This window comes from Zootoca vivipara, chromosome 5, assembly GCF_963506605.1.
Source record: "Zootoca vivipara chromosome 5, rZooViv1.1, whole genome shotgun sequence".
Taxonomy (NCBI): domain Eukaryota; kingdom Metazoa; phylum Chordata; class Lepidosauria; order Squamata; family Lacertidae; genus Zootoca; species Zootoca vivipara.
Window position 1 is genome coordinate 77,905,242 of NC_083280.1, and position 23,442 is coordinate 77,928,683.

General features: G+C 39.9%; 1 protein-coding gene across 1 annotated transcript in view; it reads left to right on the forward strand.

Annotated features, from left to right (window-relative positions):
• PARG (poly(ADP-ribose) glycohydrolase) overlaps window positions 1–23,442 on the forward strand; it is a 66,603-nt gene that overhangs the window by 25,916 nt on the left and 17,245 nt on the right. Inside the window, exons 8-10 of the mRNA XM_035137508.2 lie at window positions 9,629–9,721; window positions 12,950–13,107; window positions 21,340–21,419. Coding sequence (XP_034993399.2) covers window positions 9,629–9,721; window positions 12,950–13,107; window positions 21,340–21,419 — 331 coding nt within the window. The remainder of the gene's footprint in view (window positions 1–9,628; window positions 9,722–12,949; window positions 13,108–21,339; window positions 21,420–23,442) is intronic.

Below are 23,442 nucleotides of genomic sequence, written 5' to 3' on the forward strand. Positions count from 1 at the left end.
ATACACTCTCATAAAACATTTGAACTTTATTTAAAATTATGGAAATCATATAAATGAAGCATTGCTTGTCAAGTAAGATACACCTGAGAGATCATTGCAGTCTGGGATTGGCAGGAGACATAGTTTAGCTTTCAGAAACAATTAAAGAGAGCCAAATTAACCTCTGTCGGTGTAAGCTGTCTCCTCCTTTCTTTTCCAAGTGTCAGTCTGTGGTTTTGATAAATGTCAAATGTTCCTCCCCTCCCCTCAAATAAGGCTCTTTCCTGCATAATCCAATGAGATTTCCTCCCCCTACTTCCTCTGAAGATTACCTTGTCTTTTTCGTTGCTTTTTCTAATCAGAAAACCATTCTAAGATAGTGGCTGCATTTTTGACAGCTGTACATGTTTTCCTAGTGGATTCATTTCATACAATAACTGAAGTAGAGAATGGATACAGCTTGCCATTCTCCTCTCCTTCCCTTGTGGTGCTGGTAATTCATTTAAACAACTTGTAAGAATAGAAAATTTATGTATAAAAAAACAACACTAAATAACTTGAGTTTACTGACATGCTTTCGGTGTTTAGAGCAGTGAATAGGTGCCCTTCAGATATTTGTCAGACTATAACTCCCACCAGGCTCAGCAAGTATTGCCAACGGCGCCGGATTATGAGGGTTGTAGTCCAGCATCCTCAGGAGAACATCACACTGGCTGCCCCTGGTTAGAGCAGGCATCCCCAAACTGCGGCCCTCCAGATGTTTAGGCCTACAACTCCCATGATCCCTAGCTAACAGGACCAGTGGTCGGGGTAGATGGGAATTGTAGTCCAAAACATCTGGAGGGCCGAAGTCTGGGGATGCCTGGTTTAGAGGATGCATTTGGATTGTGCTGGTAGTCTTGAGTATTTTCTTAACCTTAAATGTTAGAAATTGGAATTAGCATTATTTGTGGGCCAGTGCCTCCAAAATCTCTTCCGCCCTAGCAGGAGGAGATGTTGTGCGCCCACGAGGCCTTCACGTGGGGGGGGGAATGGTTGCCATTCCCCCCCAGCCCATTGGTCGGCTCCCTGCCGCGGCGCGCCCTTGGCTCACCCAATTAGGAGGTTCCAAGGGGGCGTGGCTCGCTGATTTAAGCAAGTGCGCGGCAGGGAATCGGCCTCGCTTCTTTAGGACCCCCAGCTGCATTGCAGGACTCATCCAACGGTGGTTAACCCTTCACAGACTGCCAGCAGAGCGGGCTGGAGTCGGATATAGTCGTTTAGTCTACATCCGTTATCAATAAAGTTGTGGCCTTCTACGCCCATTAACCTTATGCAATGTGTCCTGTGTCTTTATTTTTCCCGGGGAGGCATCGGGGTATCGCCACACAATGCACAATAAGCACATATAAGCAATTCTCCATTTACCCTTCCTACTGTAGCCCCATATCCCAAAACCTTCTGAGAGTTTGCTCAGGATAAGCTTTTCAGGGGACTCAGGAGAGTGTAGTCTGGAGAAGGGAGGAGGAAACCCCTTTTGGGCAAGCCATCTCTACACTCATGCTGTCTTGGATACAAGCCAGTGATATTTGATTCAGGTTTCTGGAGTCACCTTCATGGTTCTTGGTTTGCTTAGATGACTCTGCCTCCAATATCAAGAAATGACCCCGGTCTGAAGGGTTTTGTACTCAGTGGCCTCTGCTAATACATGGTCATGTAGACTAGGCTTTGTAAATGGACACTTCATTGACTGTGGATCGTAAGAATTTTCTCTATGAAACCAGGTAGTGAACCTTCTGTAAAAATATTTTTAGAATGAGCTGATCCTCTCTTCCTTTTTTGCTGTCCAGTCAAGTGACTGCTTGAAAGTCAGGGCATCAAGGGCTGCTGAGGGGGCTTCCAGACCAGCTGGCTGTTGAACATTCATATAAAACTTGCACGGAGGTTATACAATGTAACCTGCTTATTGAGTAATAATAATAATAATAAATTTTTATTTATACCCCGCCCTCCCCAGCCAAAGCCGGGCTCAGAGCGGCTAACACCAAATACAAAACAACTGGTTAAAATACAACACAAGAAGACTAAATACATCAAAATTAAATTAGAAATAAAAAATGCAGCCTCATACAAAAGGGGAAAAGAAAGGGAAAATGGGGGAGGGAATCAGGTTGGCTCCAGGCCAAATGCCAGGTGGAACAACTCTGCCTTACAGGCCCTGCGGAAAGAAATCAGGTCCCGCAGGGCCCTGGTCTCAGGAGACAGAGCGTTCCACCAGGTCGGAGCCAGTGTTGAGAAGGCCCTGGTTCTAGTAGAGCAGGGGTGTCGAACTCAAATTCATCGGGGGCTGCATCAGCAGTTTGGTCACCCTCAAAGGGCCGGTTGTATCTGTAGGACTATGTGTCCACTCTTTATTATCATAAATTATTGTCACTGCATTCAATTATTACTGTTTTTTGTAATAATGTAAGTAATAACTAGCTCTGAAAGCAGAAACATAGTCAGAATAATGGCAAGTAGATATTCAAATGTACAATTATTGTACAATTTATTGAAAAATGATTTTTGGTAACTGCACTGGGTGGTGGAGGCTCTCTAGGGTTTCATGCAGGACCTTTGCAGAGCTACTAGTACCTGGAGATGCTGGGGTCCTTCTGCATGCAGGATAGATGTTCTGCCAGTGAGCCACCACCCTTCACCAAAGGGACTGGCTGAGGTTGACTCACTGGAGCTGCTCTCCTGGTTCCAGGGTTTAAGGGCCAGAAGTATAAAGCAGCACCCTATGTTTCTGAGGAGAGGGAGAGGGAGGAGAGGGAGAGGGAGGAGAGGGAGAAGGAGAGGGAGGGGAGGGAGGGAGGGAGGGAGGGAGGGAGGGAGGAAGGAAGGAAGGAAGGAAGGGAAAGAAGGGTAGGAAATAAGGAAGGGAATAAAGAAGGAAAGAAAACGAAAGAGGGAGAGAAGACAGAGATAAAGAAGGAAGGAAGGAGAGGGAAAGAAAGAATAAGAACGAGAGAGAGGAAGAAAGAAAGGGAAGGGGGGGTCGCAGCCTTGATTCAGCGCCAGAAAAGAGCGCGAAGGGACCCAGGGGCAAAAAGCATTTCCCGTGCAGCGTGAGGCAGCGGGTGTCCGTTTTAGGAGAAGTGCGTAAAGCCTCAGAGTTGCACGTTCGTGAGGCTGAGCCGCTGCTGAGCTCACGTTCATGAGGCTGAGCCGCGGCAGGAGGAGGAGGAGATGAGGCAAGAGGAGGAGGAGGCGGTGGCGGCTTGCCGGGTCGGTGTCCGGCAGCGCCGTGCGGAGAGTCCCGAGCCTCTGGGACGCAGCAGTGCTCTGTAGCACTTTGAATCCTCCTCCACGCGGCACTGCTGGGTGCTTTGTCTGTGCTTCAGCAGCAGCAGCAGCCGTTTCCAGGCGCCGAGCCGTGGCAGGAGGAGGAGGATTCAAAGTGCTACAGAGCACTGCTGCGTCGCAGAGGCTCGGGACTCTCCGTGCGGTGCTGCCGGGCGCTGACCCGGCAAGCTGCCTCCTCCTTCTCCTGCTGTGGCTCGGGGTGCTCCACGCAGCGCTGCTCTGGCCGCCTTTCTACCTCCCCGGCCCCAGCTGTTTGTTGGCGCTTTGTCGGTGCGGCGTTTCAGCAGCAAGGTCCCGCTGCTGGGTCCCGCTGGCTGGGGCGCTCGGCGGGCCACATGACGAGGTCTGGCGGGCCGGATTTGGCCCGCGGGCCTTGTGTTTGACACCCGTGTAGTAGAGGCTAATCTGATTTCCTTTGGGCCCGGGACCACTAAGGTATTACTGTTTGTGGACCTTAAGGTCCTCCGCGGGTCATACCGGGAGAGACGGTCCCGTAAGTACGAGGGTCCTAGGCTGTAAAATAAGAAATAAGTAGTCTTCCTGACACATTTGTGTGGCAGTTATGAGACATTGCCAGCTGGTGACGGTTGCCCCATACTTTCCAGTGCAATTTCCCATCACATTTCTTATTGAACTTCCTGCAGTTAGAAAATTGATGGGATAATTGTGCTAGAAGATGCAGGATAATAACCAGATTTTGTGTGAATAGATAATCCGTCTTAATAAAGACAGTTTGGGGCTATCTGTTGAGATAGGAGAGTCAGTGCTAGCTGAGAACACACTTTTACATCAAGTTATTTTCTATAATCACATTTATGATGCCTATTAATTTTGTTTGATTCTGTTCCAAAATGTGTTAAAAATAAAGAATGTCTTTCTGATGCAGAAATAATCATATGGCTTAAAATAATTTGAAAGTGATGCTATACTGAGAAGCAGATGACTGTCATTTTGGGGAAAACTGTAGTCATTTTTCAAACTAAGAGAAAAGAGCAGCTCATTTTGAATTCAGCAGACAGCCTTTTTCCTGGAATTGTGTTTTGTATTCATTTAACATAGGAGGAGAAACTTCCTTTTGTTAAAGAATGCTGTGGCAGTAAATGGCCACATGTAAAGACAATTCCTAATCAGTCATGGCACTTAGTTTATAAAAAGTCCAGCAAGCAAAACCCCTTTTACAGTATTTTTAAAGTAGAGTGTGTGTGTGTGTGTGTTTGAGCTTGCACAATTGCAACTGGTCTGAGGGAGAGATTCATCTTCTTAAGGGGAATATCAATCAGTTAGCAAGCATCCTTTGATTTAAAATGGGGCAGACAGAGGACAAAGTGAAGCCATTTTTGTGTGGTGCATCACATGCTTAGTTTAGCCCAGGCATCCCCAAACTGCGGCCCTCCAGATGCTTTGGCCTACAACTCCTATGATCCCTAGCTAAGAGCACCAGTGGTCAGGGATGATGGGAACTGTAGTCCAAAACATCTGGAGGGCCGAAGTTTGGGGATGCCTGGTTTAGCCTGTCAAGATTACAGTTTAAAAACTCACACCAGCATTTCTGTCCCATGCTATCCTTCCTTGCTTCTCCTTTGTGATGTCAAGTGTGCTCAGGGTTTTGGAGGATCAGTTTATAAAATTACTTACGGTGCTGCTTACCAAGCCCGCTTTTACTGCACAATGAACATTTGTTTTGTGAAGCTGCAAGTCACAGTTGTTCAGCCTAGAGCTGTTAACCTCTTGTTTATAATATGCTGAGCTCCTTGAATCCTCAGCACAGTCCTCAAGTGTAATCTGCCTGAGCAAATTCCCATTAAAATGAGCAGGACTCTTGCTGATACAGGTCTTTGATGATCAGAGCTAAAACTAGGTTTCATGTAAGCAATCACTCATGTACTAACCTTGATAAGACTCCCCCAAGTAATTTCTCTGGTGAGTGGCACACGGTATTGTGTAAACAAGGTACCTTTCCTGAGAAATAAAATTTGCTTTAAAATGAGAGTTTTAAAAAATGGTATCTGTCAGTATTCTGACATCTCTTAGGTGGTAAGATAGATATAGTCTAGGTTTTATACCATCATACAACTATGTTTCAAAGTGTAGGTTGCTCAGAAGATGAGACAACCAATACAGTGTTATAATAGGATATGGATAAAAAGTGGTCGGAAGTGTGTGGGGGTGGGTTATGAACAGTACTGTAGTGTTATTATATGTGAAGAAAAGCCCCCTTTCCTGCAAGTTTCAAAATACCAGTGTCATTAAAGAAAAATCAATATTCTTGTTTTCAGTATTCAATAGTTGAATCCTGAAGGTAGAACTTGAGCAGTAATTGGTGACAAAGGGTTGATTCATACATTATACAGCAACAAATCAGATTTGCCAGTGACTTCGTTGGTCATTGCAGGAATGAGCCTTGGGTTCACGTACTCCCTCTCCAGCTGCTTATTGAGTGAGGAATTTGGAAGCTTTTGTTCTAATTTGAGAGTTGGAATAAGTATTGTCTGAACCTGGACACACTAGTTATTCTTAAGTATGATGGGTTGAAGCTGTATGGCTTCAAGCCATAGTGTTTGAAGCCAACTAGTTTCAACCAACCATAGTTAAGATTAACCACATTTTAGGTTTCAAACAGAATACTCAGCTGTAGTCAATTTACAGTTAAAACCTCTGTACCACAAGAGGGGAGGGGAGAGAAACAATTCTGACTCTCATGCATGTAATGATAAACAACATTAAGTCTGAATAGATCCACTGAGTAGCTGAGTAGTATCAGCTTGTTCTGATAAAGGTACCCATATCATACATGTGCTGGTTGCACCGTGTGGCAAGTCTAAACCAAATAAGCCCTTGCTTTTAGAGGTTGAAGATCCAACATAACTTCCTATTTTGGATCTGGTTGAGATCCATGGCAATATATAAATTCAATAAATAATAAAAATAAAACAATAATAAACCCTTTTCATTCTTAAGTGACTGGTGGCCATATTTGTCTAGGTAGATGCTGCAAGAGCAGCCTCTGGAGGCTGGTCCTTAACAAACCTATACATGTCCTTCTTCGTAATACCTGATGCATTTATTCTAATGTGAAGTGCTAGTTTGCTAATCGATTAACTTATTTGCTGCAAGTAAATGAAAGACCGTTTTACATTCAGGCAGACCAAAGCAGGATGAAGCAGGCGTAAAAAGACCTTATTTACCCAGGCATTTTAGATTGTAGTTGATTTTTTTGGAATTGTGTTCTGTTTTTAGTGGTTTGTCTTGTTGTATTTTGTATGTTTATTTGTTGGTTTTAATTTTTATATACATGGTGTGAATTATTTTTTTTTGCAATTTTGTATACTGCCCTGGAATCCTTTGATGGAGGTGAGTTAAAAAGAAATAAAATACAATTAAAAAGAAATAAAATACATTTTAAACAAAACAAGTGCAGTTCTTATTTGTTTTCCAAACCTGTGCTCTGAAATTGTTGGTTGTGGTTCTGTTTCAAGGGGGAAGTCTCCTGTGCTCTTACTGCATTTACTTCCAGAGCTGCATAAGGGAAAGGTTGAAGTGTTGACAGCTGTGACAAAGTCCAGTGCCATAATCTGTCACCAGATGAGTGAGACTATAGAGTTTGTGGCAGTCAACAAAGCATGGCAGTTACTATTCATGTGTCAGTTTTAAAAGACAGGAAGTGCTACCCAAAGGAGAAGAACTATCAGAAGCTGACAGTCTTATAGATGCTTAAGGTTAAATGTCTTTCTTTGAATTAAATTTATATGTATTTGTTTTATATTGCCTCCTGAAAACCAAATCCAACCTTTAACATTCCAATATGTTACTACTTGGGAATATGTTTACTTTTGCAGAACATATCCACAGTTTTGAATTTATCTCTTACAATTAAAGCCTAGGGGCTGCTAAAGTGCTATTTTACAGCCTAAACACTCTTATTTGATGCAATTTGTGTAACAAAGAAATCTGTTACCAAAAATAGGGATCACTGTGGAAGTATGTAGGTCACACATAAATAATCAGAAGGCTCACTAGAATATTGCAAGAACTGTGCCATAAAATTTACAAGTCTTCATCCATAAAGAAAATGCATGTGGATGCCAAGGAATGCATGGATCTTCTTGTCGCCCCCCGCCCTTCAAGTCAACATTCATTGGCATCGGTTGGTCACACAGAGAGTAATAGCTTTTCGGCATCTGGAATCTATTGCGTTTATTTATTTGGCACATTTGTATTTCACCTTTCCTCCAAGGAGCTTAAGGTGGCATAAGTATTTTTTTCTTCTTTCCCCAGCTCCACTTTATCCTCACAAACACGAGATATATGGCTTTCTCAGTGTCAGCTAGTGAGCTTCATAGCTGAGTGGGGATTTGAACTCCAGTCTCCCTGCTCCTAATCTGACATTTCTAACCACTTCCCCACACCTGTTCATCTCAACTGACAATTGAAATTACTCTTGTGCCCCATGCCTGTAGTTGAGAGCAATGAGGAATTTTAGTGTGCTCTTACATTTTGTGAAAGCTTCTGGACCAGTTTGATGGCTTCTTCATTTTCCTAACTGTTAGATTTCTCTATGCAGATGCATTCCCCCCATAAAATTACTTTGAATTAATAGATTTTCTTCACTATGTGCCTTGTGCAGGATATATTATTGTTATTATTATCATCTAAGCATCTTACAAATATTATAAAGCAACATAGTCCATGGCTTGCAGTCTAGTTAACATACTGCAAAAAGAAAAAGAACTAGATGATGATTTGTGAAATGAAGAAGAAAAAAAACCTCAAACGAAACCTTAAATCTAATAGTACTGTTCCTTTTCAGTATTATGCGGTTACCAGCTGTTGCAAGCCTAAAACTCAAAGCGTAGTTTTCTAGTCCATGCAGCTGCAAAATATAAAGTTGTAATTGTGTGGTGCATGAAATGTTCATAAGATAAAAATCTGATTGTTTTGCAATTTATTTTACTGGTATTTTTAGATGGTATCATCTTCCATTTCTTCCCTTTTTATTTTTGTTCATGTTGTCTGATTAGATTGTGAATAAAGCCTTGTTCTTTTTATTGTTTGTCATGCTTGAATGTTGTTGTTTTTAAGGTACTTGATAGATAGACATTATTCAATGTAAGCATAAGCCAGTCAAGTTGGGTTGTAAAGTAGAGGGGTTTGGAGGGACATTGTCAAGGTTGACAATGAAAATCTAAAGACTGGGGAGGGGGCATCTTCATACCACCACCAATCCTTCCCCATTTCTCCCCACCCCCACCCCAGTCCCGGCTGCAAAGAAGAGCCAAGTACAGCAGGCTGTCTGCTTGAGTGAAGAGAACCCCGGTCCTTGGGGACAAAAACATTTGGTTGCTAGGTAACACACTTTTATGGGGGATAGCGTACACCTATTTGAAAAAGTCGCAGGACTACTTTGCAAAGCCTCCCACAGCCTCCCCCCCGCCCAAAGCAAACTGCCTCCAGGGTCTGAAAATATAGATGGGAATACTGTAGTGTGTAACCTAGGAACTGTGTTTCCCTTTCCCCCTAACCTTTTGGATGGGGGGGCATAACTGTAATGGGGCAAGTGTGCCCCTCCCCTTCAAAATGAGTCAGAGCTCTTGTCTTTGATGTTCATTGGGAGTCTAGAAGTAAACTTTCAAGACATGAAATTAGTTACGACTATAGTATTTTCTGATCTCTCTGCCCTTAACATTCCATATTCATGGAAGCTCTCAGGGCCACTTCTGGGGTTTTTTGTAATCTTTTTCCTTTTACTTTTTGAAGTTCTGCATATTCAGGGAGTCGACTTCCTTATTTTTAATAGCCCTGTTTTGCTTCCAAACTGATGCACACTCCAAACATCTGCGTGGGTTGTTAGAATAATAGCCTTACTTTTAAACTTCAGGATTGTTAAATATTCAGGATTGAAAATGTCTGATCTTGATTGGTCATATATTAAAATCCAGGTTATGGTTTCCAAGAAGATGGAAGAGTTGAGTGCCAAGGTTCTTAAAAAGCTTGTTGTAATGTGTGCACGCTTCTAAATTCCAAGAATCTTATTCTTTCATTTTAGTACATTTCCATGCCCTTTTGTTGCAGAAATAAAATTTAAAAATATAGTGCCAAACATTTCAGGTTTGACTTGGTGCCAAACACTGATACTACTCTAGCATTACGGTAGATGCTGAATTGTAAGGGCTTCCGAGTTTTATGTTTGTATATTTGACTTTTAAAAATGCTTGCACTGAGAAATCACTTCGTCTTGAAAAGCCAGTTGCTTTACAGAGAGACCAATTTGGCAGACCATATTCCTAATACTAGACCTAAATGCACCCTCTTATTTGCATTCTAGGTGCTTGAAGATGCAGAGGCTCAGCATTTGTTTCAGTCCATTTTGCCTGATATGGTGAAGCTTGCACTCTGTTTGCCTAGCATCTGCACCCAGGTTAGTACACATCTTAAGTATACTCTCTGTTGCAGATTAATTTGCTGTGCACCATCACAAATGGTTGAGGTCAAAATGCCAAGGTCCTTATACGTGGTACTTGCCTTGCTGAGCTGAGGCCTAGGGAATAGTGAAGACAACACACATCCATAACAATATAAAAGGACATTAAAAATTCCCTATCCCATTTCTGAACCTTGATTTGAGCTATATATCAAAATCTTGCATACACTGGAGGGATGTGGTAGAATAGTCAGGAAGCTGGCATTTTCAGGTGGCTTCTTTTTGTTCAGGTCTTTCTAATGTACAAAAGGATAACCGGTTGTGAAATCGTTGTTGCTTTAAGCAACACCTTGCTTTCTGAGAATTCTTGATTTGTCACTTTTTGTACAAACTCAAGTGTAACAAAATATTTGATCGGGTGAACATATTAATTTCAAACAAAATAAATAAATATATTATTTCTTCCTGTAGCACCTTAGAGACCAACTAAGTTTGTCATTGGTATGAGCTTTCATGTGCATGCACACTTCTTCAGATATCCTGAAGAAGTATCTGAAGAAGTGTGCATGCACACGAAAGCTCACACCAATGACAAACCCAGTTGGTCTCTAAGGTGCTACTGGAAGGATTTTTATTTTTATTTTGTTTCGACTACGTCAGACCAACACGACTACCGACTTGAAAACTGTGAGCAGGGCTTGGGGCTGGGGTAAGTGAATACAAACTAGACCTAAATGCATACTCTTATTTGCAGACAAACTACAGTTAAGTATCAAGTAGGTAGTCGTGTTGGTCTGACGTAGTTTAAACAAAATAAAAAAATTCTTAGCACCTTAGAGACTAACTGGATTTGTCATTGGTGTGAGCTTTTGTGTGCATGCACACTTCTTCAGATACTTCTTCAGGGTATCTGAAGAAGTGTGCATGCACATGAAAGCTCATACCAATGACAAACTTAGTTGGTCTCTAAGGTGCTACAGGAAGAAATAATATATATATATTTATTTTGTTTCGACTACACCAGACCAGACCAACACGACTACCTACCTGTAACTATATTAATTTCAATTTAAATAATAATATTCCGTATCCAAGTAATAATTGTGTAATTGTGGGGGCCATTTCCCCCCTTCCCCAGTAATACATTTTTTTAAAAAAAAATATGGGAGTACAACATTTATGCTTAGTTAAATGCTGACAAAGATATTTTCAGGAAAAAAGTAAGTAGAATATTTTTTTAGTCCTTTGGACAGCTGTATTATTTTAAAAACGTAAAAACAGCAGAGCTCTGAGATCCACAAATAATTATATATTTAAAGCTGTTCTGTTGTGTAGATAATACTCCTGCAGGGAGGGCAAATTCAAATCCCCAAGTTTCCTTTTGATCTATATACAGGCACAGACCCTTGTGGCAAACAAACAATATTTATTCTAGATTCAGTGAGAAGCAGTTTGACTGGAGTGACTCACTTCTAACCTCTAAACACATGTTACCTCTGTCACCTCAAAGGACCTCTCGGCAGTAGTTTTAATGGCAGGAAAGAGTTTGTCCCACATTGGTCCCTTCTTAGACCCCATCCTGTATAAGAATTGCACAAGGGCTGAGACCTTCATATTTCTCAGGGAACTCTGCTTCATGCTTTTCTCCAGAGCTCCAAGTCCATTAGACTACTAGGCTTTCCTGCACACTATATTCTTCAGTTGTGGGTAGCATGTTCTGGCAACAATGCAAACCCCTTCAGATGGGAAAAATAGCTAGTGCTACAAAAAGCTCGTCTTCGCTAGCACACAGGGAAGTTCTGCAGGCCTTCAGCACTGCCTTTCCTTGCTCTTCTCACTATTCTTGCCAGGCACAACTCTGGCCCAGCCCCTTTTGAATATAGCCACCCATGGACTCTACCCCCCAGCCTACTTCCCTCTGCCAGCTTGTTCCCCCTACCCCACCTCCGGCTCCAACAGGATTTCCCTAACAGCCCCTTTTCCTCCTTTTGGAGGCCCATGTCCAGTCCTTAAAGTGCTTCCTTGTTTTAAGGAAAAAGGAGGTAGCTGCTCAAACAGCATTTCTCTGAATGCAGGCAATCTTTCCGAAGGAGCTGCTTATTCTGATAGTTCCTTCAAAGCCCTGCCCCTACGTTGCCCTCTCACCCCCACCCCTGATGCCGCGGAGGACCAAGGTTGAGCCACAGACTGGAGGTTCCCCACCCCTGCCTTTAGAAATATACATATTTAAAGATTGTTCAGAGATGATACATTAAGCTGAATCCATCCAGGAATCTTGGATGTAGCTCAAACTACTAACTTGGAACAGCTTATGAATTCTGTTAAAAGTTGTTCACATGTATGCATCTCTAGAAGATGTTCCAAAAGCCATCCTGGATACAAACAGTTAAATTTTAATAGCCACACTTCAGTTAATGGAATAAAAGCAAAACAATTGATTTCTCATGAATCAGAAAAGCTCATATTTAACTAAGGAAAAATAAGGAGATTTGGAAAATCTGTAGAAAAGGTATGAAATCCCTTTCTTGATTAATTCTAACTGTGCATTTTGAAGTAGCTGCTCAGTTGTCACTTAACATTGAACCATGGTCTCCATGAGCCAGAATCAGAGCATCTGGCTCATGTATTTCCATTTCTTCTCTATTTTGAGGATTGGGAGCTAATTTATAGAATAAACATATAACAATGGTAGTGTTTGAATGAAGCATTATGTGGTTTTCCTTGAAGCTTGAATTTTTTTTTGCTCTCAGTTATACGAAGAAAATCAAAGAATACCTTAGTTATGTTGTTTTGTGTTTCACCCTGTGTCTTGTTTTGCTGTGATTGCTGTAATTGCCCATTTTCTTTAATCTGTGACAGGGAGACTGTAAAATACAGCTGTTGCAATCTCCTGATGTTTTTTTTTTCCTTCATGATTAATCATATTGCATCCGTTGTTCCTATGGATGCTTCCTTTTTGTTCAGGCTAGTGCTGCTTTGTCTGACATTTTTTGTTGTTATTGATTAGAAATCTCCAGTTCGTCAAACAAGGCATCCCAATCATCTTGGATAAACAGCTCTTGATTTTAATGGTGCTGCTGATTTAAGAACCCACTAAGGCCCCTAAATTACTTTTGCTCTAAATTAGTAAATGTAATTTTGTTCTCCTGGGTTCTGGGTGATGGTTCTTTTTTTGTTTTTTGAATTGCTAAACTAATTATGCCCATCTTTCTGCCCTTTTGTTAGCCAATACCTCTACTGAAACAAAAAATGAACCACTCCATCACCATGTCACAGGAGCAGACTGCTAGTTTGCTAGCAAATGCCTTCTTCTGCACTTTCCCCCGGCGAAATGCCAAGATGAAATCAGAATATTCTAGCTATCCAGATATTAACTTCAACAGGTATGGTGCCAGTTTAAGTAGCTCATACTTTCAGGAGTGTCTTGATCTAGAGGAGAAGTTTTTCCTATTGTATTGCTAATTCCTGAAAGAATCTCATTAAAATAGGAAATGATCCCTGACAAACCTGTTTTGTGAGATTTGGAAAATATGGAAAAGTAGATCTGAGACTAAAGTTATTGATGGAAATGTTATGGAGCTTAAGATGACCAGAACTGTTCATAATTGGTGAAGATAACCTTTATTGTTAGAGTGCTTCTTTCCTTCCATTAAATCATGCTCACCGCTTCAATTCTAGTAGTGGTCCTTTCCCTCACTTGTCACTTCCTTCAACTCTTCCCCATTTATATGGTAAGAACAGCCCTGCTGTATCAGACTGAAGGTCCATCTTGCACAGCATGTTATTTTCATTAGTGGCCAAGATGATGTTTCTGGGAAGCCCAGAGTCAAGATATGAAGGCAACAAATTCTCTTGTTGGAAATGTGTGATAGGACACAGAGGGTTGCTTGGGGGAGGGCAGAATTTCCCCTAAATCAGGTGGACCCGATTTAGGAGTCTAACAACCCCTACACCCTTTCCCACATTACTCAGAAACCCCTCCGCCCCACCCGAACATAAGATACTTTTGAGAAGGGGTGCAGATGGCTACAGGACGAAGAAGAGACTGGAAACGTTCCTTCAGTTAACTTACCTTAGTATCCAAACGATTGATAGGAGCTTAGGAATCTAGTTATGAGTTTTTAAAGGTATTTTAATATGCTTGTGATAATTTCAGATTTCATTTGAACCCAGTTAAAACCCTTTAAAAACAAGGTGCATAAGCCCAATGCATAGATTTTATCTGTCCTGACATGAGCAATGGCTATGGAAAGTGTGTTTGTTGGTAGACCAGCTTAGATGGTGATGGTGGTGGTGGTGGGGGTTCTTTAACTGCTGCCCCTTGTCCTCTTCTCTGTTGTTCAGGGTTGTACATGCTAGTATGCATGCACACGAAAGCTCATACCAAAATAAAAACTTAGTTGGTCTTTAAGGTGCTACTGAAGGAATTTTTAAATTTTGTTTCGACTCAGACCAACATGGCTACCTACCTGTAACATGCTTGGTTTTTTGTTTTGTTTTCTGTCACATTGGACACAGCCCTTTCTGAGTGCATAGTGCATTCACAGCTACTTGTAGTTAAAAGTAGGTGACAACTACCAAAAGTTCTACAAAATGCTTAGTGAGGGTCTCTTATGAAAGCATACATCTGGGTAGAAAACACATTAGGAGTTCTCTCCTCAGATCCTAGGGTTACAGTACTTCAAATTGTTGCTTCTAAACACTTAAGTAAAGTTACATCAACCATTCCGTTTATAGCTGCACCCGCTTTCAATAAATAAATAAAAGTAAATCAATTGAATACTAAGACATGCTTGGCAGATTGGGTTTAGCACCTTTCTTAGATGGATATATTCCTTCTCTTAGGAAATATCATTTTTACATTGTGTAGGGCTTGGCCATTTTAGGTAATAAAATGAAATGACACATTTAATATGTACATATTAAACAGAAAACTCTCAGTTGCGTGTCTTGAGATCTGACAGGACCATCAATCTGTTTTATCAAAACAAGAGACACTTGGTACAAAAGGTTGAGAACACTGTATTTTATTTCCCTTCAATCTTCTCAAGTATACCATTGCTTGGTACTCTTACATGCTGATGACAGCAAGTGATCCAAAGTGCTTTGAAACATCCAGCTGACAGCATTTTTAGGAATCTTTATATATTGGAATTGGAACATAAAAACTTTCTCTCTTCTTGTATTAGACTGCTTGAACTTGATTGGATTTACTTTTGAGTAAACATGTGAAGGACCAGGCTTTTATTGCAAGGGGACATTCCAAATTTCATTGTCCCTCTGGCCTTTGTTGCCAATCTCACTTAGATTTCTGCCAATAGCAAGTACCTCAAAATGTTTCCATATTGCTTTTCTTCTGTAATTTTGGCAGAAGAATGAAAGGCAAATCAAATATTTACCAGTATAAAAATAGGCATCTTCTGGACACTTGAGAAGGATGTATTCTGAGGATTTTTTAAAAGCATCCTGTGATATATCACATGTGTAATATTTTGCCTGCATAAATATTTTAGGAATGTAGGTGATTGTTTGGTTTGTGTACATGTGAAGATTTTTTTAAAAAAGTCTTATAAATTAAAGGGGATCATGCTAATTCACAGATCAATCTTATGCATATCTATTAAAAAGTAAGTCTCTTGAGTTTAGTGGGGCTTACACCTGAGTAAGTGGGTGTAGTGTTGCCCCTTCCATGTAGTTTCTTTAAAAACTTCAGTTATTGAAAGCCAGTTCAAAAGACTGGCCTGCTGTTTAGAATCTGTGCACAGTGCAGTGCAGGAGAGAACTTCTGGCTGCAAAATCCTTCCAAACCATTTATACCCCACCTTTCCCAATCGCTCAAGGCAGCATTGAACATCAGTTAGCACAGCTACTCTTATTGTATCAAACTTATTGTATAAAAACATCAAAACGTACATAGCAGCAAAACCAAAAATGGGGGAGGGGTTACTTTCCTTTGTTACCTAGCTCAGTGTTTCCCAAACTTGGGTCTCTAGCTGTTTTTGGACTACAACTCCCATCATCCTTAGGTAGTCATGGATGGTGGGAATTGTAGTCCAAATATAGCTGGAGATCAGAAAGTATATAATTACTGCAACTGCCTCTTTTCCCCTCCCTGCTTATTTTGATCCAAAAGACTTGCAGAAGAGCCTTTGTGCCCTCACTCCCTAGATGCAGTCATTTTTAAGTTTCATGAACAAAATTGCATTCACATCAAGTAGAAAATTCCTGATTGATCCTTCTTTTCTTTTCTTCTGAATATGAATTTTCATGCAAATATTAAGCTTAAAACTAGAAAGTTCAACAAGGAAGGTTTGTTAACTTCTCTTTAAAAAATGGGAGAGTGGGGAAATGTACACTAGTTAAGATATATGCACCTTTATGGAATAGTTTTAAGAAAGGAAACTATTATGTTGCATATTGTGTTTATACAGGGAGAATGGAAAATCTAATTTAGCTGTAATGTAATTCTCTCTAACCATAAACATCCATTTGATAACATTAATGAGTATTCTCTGTGGGATTTTTTTTTCATTTGTTCAGAGTAATCTGATTAGGGGATAAAGGTCCATATTATATTTATGAAAATTGATTCTGTTTACCGTCTACATATAAACCAGTTTTAAACACCTGGATGTTTTCAGGAGCCAGTGGTCCAGTATGTGGGCCTAAAACTGGTTCTAAAGACCTGCCTCAAGTGTGAATTGTATGAACTAGTCGCAGAAGGAAAAAGAATACAATAGCTGTATTGTATTGTATTGTATTGTATTGTATTGTATTGTATTGTATTGTATTGTATTGTATTGTATTGTATTGTTGTTCTTTATTGGCTAGTACAGAGGTTGCCAACGTGGTATTCTTCAGCTGTTGTGGACTCCAATTCCCATCAACCCAGCCATCATGCTCAGTGGTTAGGGGTGATGAATGCGTTGGCAGGCAGCAGTGAGCAGCAGTGTGTGGTATGGGTTATCACACATTGTGGAGGGCGGTGGCGGGGGAATGGCTTCAGTGTGGCAAGTGCATGAAATAATTCACTTTTAGATGAAACAAGACAATATTTTTAATTGTGTGGAGATGATATTACACCTGACATTTGCTTGACTGCAATAAATCTAAGAAGATATTGCCTGTGAGGTTAAATGGTTGAGGTGTGTTTCTTAAGCTTGAAGCCAGGGGAATCTAAAGCCTCTAAGCTACTTTCTATGTAAATAGAGAAATTGAAGCTCATTTACTTAATTAACTTGAAAAGACTTACAGCCATAACGAAAGGTTTGTTTTCTACATCACTTTGTGTGTGACATCATTTCAAGCTGCTTTGAGGCTATCTCACCCGAAAGCATAAAATCTAATTGGGTAGTGAATAATTCTCATGTCTCTCAATTTTGTAAAAAAAAAAAGGGGGGGGAGTAATCTGCAGACACCCATTTTATGCTCAATTGACTGCCTAATTCACTGCTGGATGTGAAAAGCAGTACTTAGATGTTAGAGGAGGAAAAGACAAAGTGTTGCTATGATAAAGCTGAAAAATGACTTCTAAAATAAGTCCTCTGCATTGCATCCAACTAAGTCCTATGCAGAGCAGACTCATCAAAAGTAATGGACTTACGTTGACCAGGTTCATTGATCTTGGTGAGTCCCCTCTGAGTATGACTTCCTTGAATGCATTCCTTTCATAATACGGACCACACAAATGGGAGCTTTTTCTTGACAGCCCTATGCATCAACTGCAAAATAAGGAACGATAAGCCTACTTAATACTTGGGCAGGGCAAGGGTTAAAAAAATGGTGGAAAAGATGCATCAGAATTTATGCATCAGAGTATTACAAATTTACCTGGAAATTGATGCCAGTTTTCTCTTGTCTTTTATTTGCAAAGGAAAGTCAAAGTGACTAACATAACATAAAATAAAAAACAGTTTTCAAAATGGGAAGCTTGCCATAAACCAGTAACAATAGAAATACAAAACAGCATAAAACCTAGCCTTCCAGTAGCAGATGAATAAGGGGAATAACAGCAGGAGCACCATATTCAGAACATGATCAAAACCAAATTGGAACCATAGTAGTAGCTAGACAACCTTGGTATATTTCTCATACTATACCCTGCATTTTGAAGACCTCTGGCATTCTCTCATATCTGACTCCATATTATTTCAGAATGCTTAAATCTCTATTTAAAATGTCTTCAATTTGATTAATATTGCTGCTGTATTTATTCAGAGTCTGGAAGGTCAGAGACAAATTGTGGATTGCAGCAATAATCAGCCCTGTTCAAGTTTTACATCTCTCTTCTAAATTGAAGTAGCCATGTGGCAGTTTGACAGGGCATCTTGTTCTGGACAAAAGTGGCACACTGGAGGGAAATATGCAACTGCAAGTAATTTATCAATTACTACAATGTAAAGCTGGGCTTGCTGAGCTTTGTCTTTTACTTAGACTGCTCTGTAATGAGATTTATTTCTTAAATGACTTGTTTTTCTGCTGGATTCTTGCATTAGTAAATTGATTATCCGAATTCCAATCAGGGAATTGCTTTGGGATTGGGCTGCAGTGTGGCTTGAGAAACTGTAATAAAACATATGCATATATTCTTGTCATTCAGAGTTCTGGGTGGGGTGGGGATCAATGTGTTAATTGCTTAGAGCATCCCTAGCTACAATGACTGTCCTGACTCATTTATTTTGACATTCATTACGAACACGCAGGCATGATTAAGTTGTTACTAGTGAACCAGTTTCTTGTGTTAGTAAACTTCTCTAGAAACTATAATATCTAAGATGATTTGCCTGTTCAGGCTGGTTCCTGTTTTCCATCTTTAAAACAATGTAAAATGTGGAAAATAGGATTGGTGGATTTGTACACCACAAAATTGAGCTATGCAGATTGCACAAGTATGACCTATATGTCTTGTGCACAAACTTGGTTTTATTTATTGATATACAGCCTTTCAAGGAAAGAAAAAAGTTTTCAAAGAAATGTCCCTGGTTAAAAAAAAAAGGTATAACAAATAAAACAGTGCAAAACATCTAAATTCCAAGGATTTCACTAGAGTTTTGTCTTCACTCCTCATTGGCAGGAAATGCATTGTAGCATGTAGATTTCATCAAATGGATGATATTAACAACTCCTGATGTGGAATGCTCAAGGAGGTGGTCGTTGGAGCCGCTGATGGACAAGCAGTATAAAGGACCTCTTCCCCAGTCTTCTTGTAGGGCCAACAGTGGCGAAAGAAGGAAGAAGTAGCCCTTCCCCCTGAAAGGACGGGGAGATAGAGAAATCAGCTAAAGTAGAGAGGAAGTACAATGGAAATTGAGTTGATATTTTATTTATTTGTGGAACAATTCAGTGTAAAAACTGTGAGTCTGAATGTTAACTCACACTAAAAACTGGGCAAAATAAAAACATGAAATATAGTTATTTTCAAGGTCATCCAAACTATGAGAAATCACTTTTTCTTTTTTTAAATTGCTGTCTTGATTTGCATAATTATTTTAAAGTGGAACTTATTTTAAAATTATAGAGTAGACTTCAATATTGCAGTGTGACAAACGTTCTGTCTGTACAAGCATTTCAGCTTGCCAGGCAGAACAAACCCTCTTCTCTTCCCCCTGCAGGTAGCTCACAGGATTCTCCTAAACCCAAAAGCCACCGGGGGGGGGGGGAGCATGTGGTGGGTGGGACAAGTGGGGAGCAAGTGCAGGACGTCTGCTGACAGTGTTTGGTAGCTGAAACCCACCCTTATTTTTTCTTTATTGTACCTTTCTTGTAAGTTAACCTCTGCAAACTAAAAAACCTAATTACATTTCAGTACTGAAAACCTGAAGGGTAATGGGTTCTTTTTGTTCTGCTTTGTATACTGTAAAAGCTTGTCTGCCTTTCTAACAAATGGAATTAGTTGGATGCTAATATGTCACTTTCCATTCCCAGTTAACATTTCAGTATTTCAAGAATAGTTTTTAATAACGAGATTGCATCCCCCAAAGGGCTTTTACTATATCTGATATCTTTTAGTGAACATGCAACTAGAGGCATTCTGCTTCTGAAGTCCCCACAATTTCTCTCTCCAGGCAAATTGCATTATGCTACCCATAAAGACTTTTTCGTCTTTCTAAAGACGAAACAGTGTAAGGGCAGGTTGCTGGAAGGTAGATGACACATTTTTTAAAAAATGATGATTTGGGGTAAAAGTATGTTCTTCCTTAATGACTAAAAATAGAGGATGTCTCTTAGGTTGGTTTTCATAAAAGAATTTATTTAAACACTAGGTGTTTTTTAGAGTGCAGTTTTTAAAAGCTTTAAAATGCAGTGAAGAAGAAGAATTGGGAATGTTTCTTGAGTAGTGAATTTTTTCCTTCCTAACATGGCCATTGAGGTATAAGTCAGTAAAAGTAACCTTTTCACTTGAGGGGATGTAGATAGCTCTTCAGATATTCTAGATTCTGAGTTCTTTACCACTAAAGCCAATGCAGATGTCACTGCAGTTGGTTAGCTATGTATGAAACTGCTCACACAAATGGTCTACACACAGGAACAGCATAGCACCTGACAAACTGATTCATGTAGCTCCTTTTCCAGGAATAGGAAAATCACAGGCCAAGAAAAATAATTAATACTCAGCAGTTGTGTGACTGGAACCTCAAGACACATTTCTATGATATGGCAGACAGCCGAACCATACTTTTCATGACGATCCTCGTCACAAGCCTGGCATATCTGGAACTAAACTTGATGTTCCGATAACTTTGATAGTCTTGGACTTCGTTATTTTAACTCATTTGCAACTATATGCCTGTTTTATAGTTTTGTTTTTCATCTTTTAAATTTTGTCTATTATAATTGTTCTCTCTGCTTTATATACATTATAAAATGAAATATATATTTTTTTAAAAAAATGCCCAACAGTTGTCTGAGTGGTCCATGAGAAATATACTCACAAATCTAGTACCGGGTATATTCCCATCAGATATATTGCTATGAGTTCATGAAGAATGTGTGCTCAGAAAGTCAGTGTGCGTCCTAGGCCATTTTTAATTTTTGGACATTGTAAGTAATTTTGTTGTTGGCGTCCATCGATCTTGGTAGATGATGGAGTAGTATGCCTTCAGGCATAAAGCCAAACAGTTTTGGGGTTACGGCACCTGCTGTGGCTGTGGAGACCAATACAGGAAAGACATGTTTTGTTGCAGCTGGGGCAGATGAAGGCACCTGGACGTGCTGCTACAGGTGCACTATGGGGTTTCTTCTCTCTGCGCTCCTCCTAGCAGTCATTCTTCCTCTGGTCACTGTTATGGATACGTAACCTGACAGTCTCCAGGCTCTGCAATTGTCTGCAAGGGATTCCCATATGGCAAGGTTAACGCTGCCAGCTTTCATGTCACATTTTCAGGCGTCTTTGTACAACAGAAGGCTTAAGAAATTTGAAGTTTCTTTGATATGTGGGGAACTGATGTGTACAGAACTAATAATACTGGACTGTCTTTAACTCAGGTTATATCAAATTTTATTCTAGGGCCTCCATATTTGAAGAATTGCTACAATTCTTCATTCAGTCACCCCTTGCTTCCTTTGGTTAGTAAATTGCTGAATCATAATAATCCCCCCTTTTTTGCTTTTTGTAGGTTGTTTGAAGGGCGTTCACCAAGGAAGCCTGAGAAACTGAAAACCCTTTTCTGCTACTTCAGAAGAGTCACAGAAAAAAGTAAAACATTTTAAAACAGTCACATTCTCCCGTAATAATTTCAAGATTTCCAGGAACAGTATCTTTCAGCCATCAAATTCTTGAGAGAACACACATGTTTATAAAGTCCTCCAGAATGTTGTTAATGAGGGGGGCAGATGCACCTCTTCAGGGAGGGCATTTCACAAATGGGGAACCACCACCATAAAGGCCTTGTCATGGGGGCATGACTGATTGTAGGGCCCAGGATGGCTAATACAGTCATACTCAAAATACTTCCATATAGCTGTAGTTGAGCTGTGGTTTAAAGAAGGATATACATACAGTATATGCACACTTTTACACACACACACACACACACACACACACACACACACACTGTGTGTGTGTGTGTGTGTGTGTGTGTAAAGGTAAAGGGACCTCTGACAGTTAAGTCCAGTCACGAACGACTCTGGGGTTGAGCAACAGGAGCTCACCCCATCGCAGGGATTTGAACCGCTGACCTTTTGATCGGCAAGCCCAAGGCTCAGTGGTTTAGACCACAGTGCCACCCGCGTCCCATATATATATATATATATATATATATATATATATATATATATATATCCCTTAATCTAAATGACCTGAGAATACAAAAAGCAAGCTAGCAATCAAATTGAAATTAGTAATTATGTCAAAAACAGTGAGTTCTCTCCAATGCTATCCTACTCAGAAAAGGCCCATTGAAATTAATGGAAATATCCAGTGGAAATATCTAATATTGTTATACTGCCCAAGTTTTTATGATACAAATATTTTGCCCTTTTTTCATTTTCATATGTTTGAAGGTAATGATGAGACTATTAGCCTTTTACTAGTAACATGTAACCTCTTTTTTGAAGGAGACAAAATGGCATATTTGTTTTTTCCAAGTAATTAATAAGACAACAGTAATTCATCTTTCAGATGAAAAGAAATTAAATATTCCATTCCCAAAACTTATTTTTATTACAAACAGTAATTAAATCACTTGTAACATTATCCTGAGTTGCTGAAAACCAAGAGCTTTGTATTCAGAAGACAAACATTTAATTTGTGAAACATGATCTCATAATACCGGTATGACAGTCCTCTTGTGAGTAAACACAAGGTTTGTGCAGAAATCACTGCTTTTGGAAAACAAACAAACAAAGCTTCTGAATATCTTAGAATTTCTAGCTTGGTAACAAGACTCTTCAAACATTTTCCATAAAGTCATTTGCCAGGATATTTCATGTCTTCTTCCCTTATGAATTAGGTTAGCAAATTAGTAAGCCAAATCATAGCAAACCACAAGAGATGAAACATTTCCAGGGGATAAGATAGTCTCTATGCAATTCTGTGCATAGCTACTCAGAAGGAAATCCCACTGTATTCTGTGGTGCTTGCTCCTAGGAAAGTGTGCACAGGATTGCAACCTTAATTGGGTTTACACTATTAATGTTTTTAAATATGTTCACCAAAACTTTTAGCAGAGATAAATAAAAAAGGCCTCTTTAGATTTCTAAGATGCAGCCTTTCCCTTGCACATAATAATCTACATATTTAGTCTGAGTTCTACCTGTCATGCAGATTTATTTTCGGGAATAAGCCAGAGTCATGAGGTTTATCTCCCTTTCTGAGTTCCCCTTTGGAGAACACTTGAGTGACTTTCTGAAGAAGCCAGACACTCATACATATCAAACCTATTTTTGTCCTGCACCTTCAAATGCATACCTTAGAAGGGTTCACTATTGGAGCCCATCATTGTCCCACTTCTAATCCATTAGAAGACATCAAACTTGAAATCTGTTGCTTAGGCTTACATACGTTGCAGTACATTCTCCTTCATTGAGAAAAGGTAGCTTGGATCAGGTTAATGCTCCTAAATCAGAAGGATGTAGCTTTCTCTTCCTAGGAAGGTTACATAAATAAAATGTGTTTTTCTATTTTACCAAAGACCACTTTATAGGTTTCTGTCCCTCAAAATCACTCTCAAGATAAAGGTACACAAAGTTTAAAATTAAGCAAACAAAGCGTGGAGTAC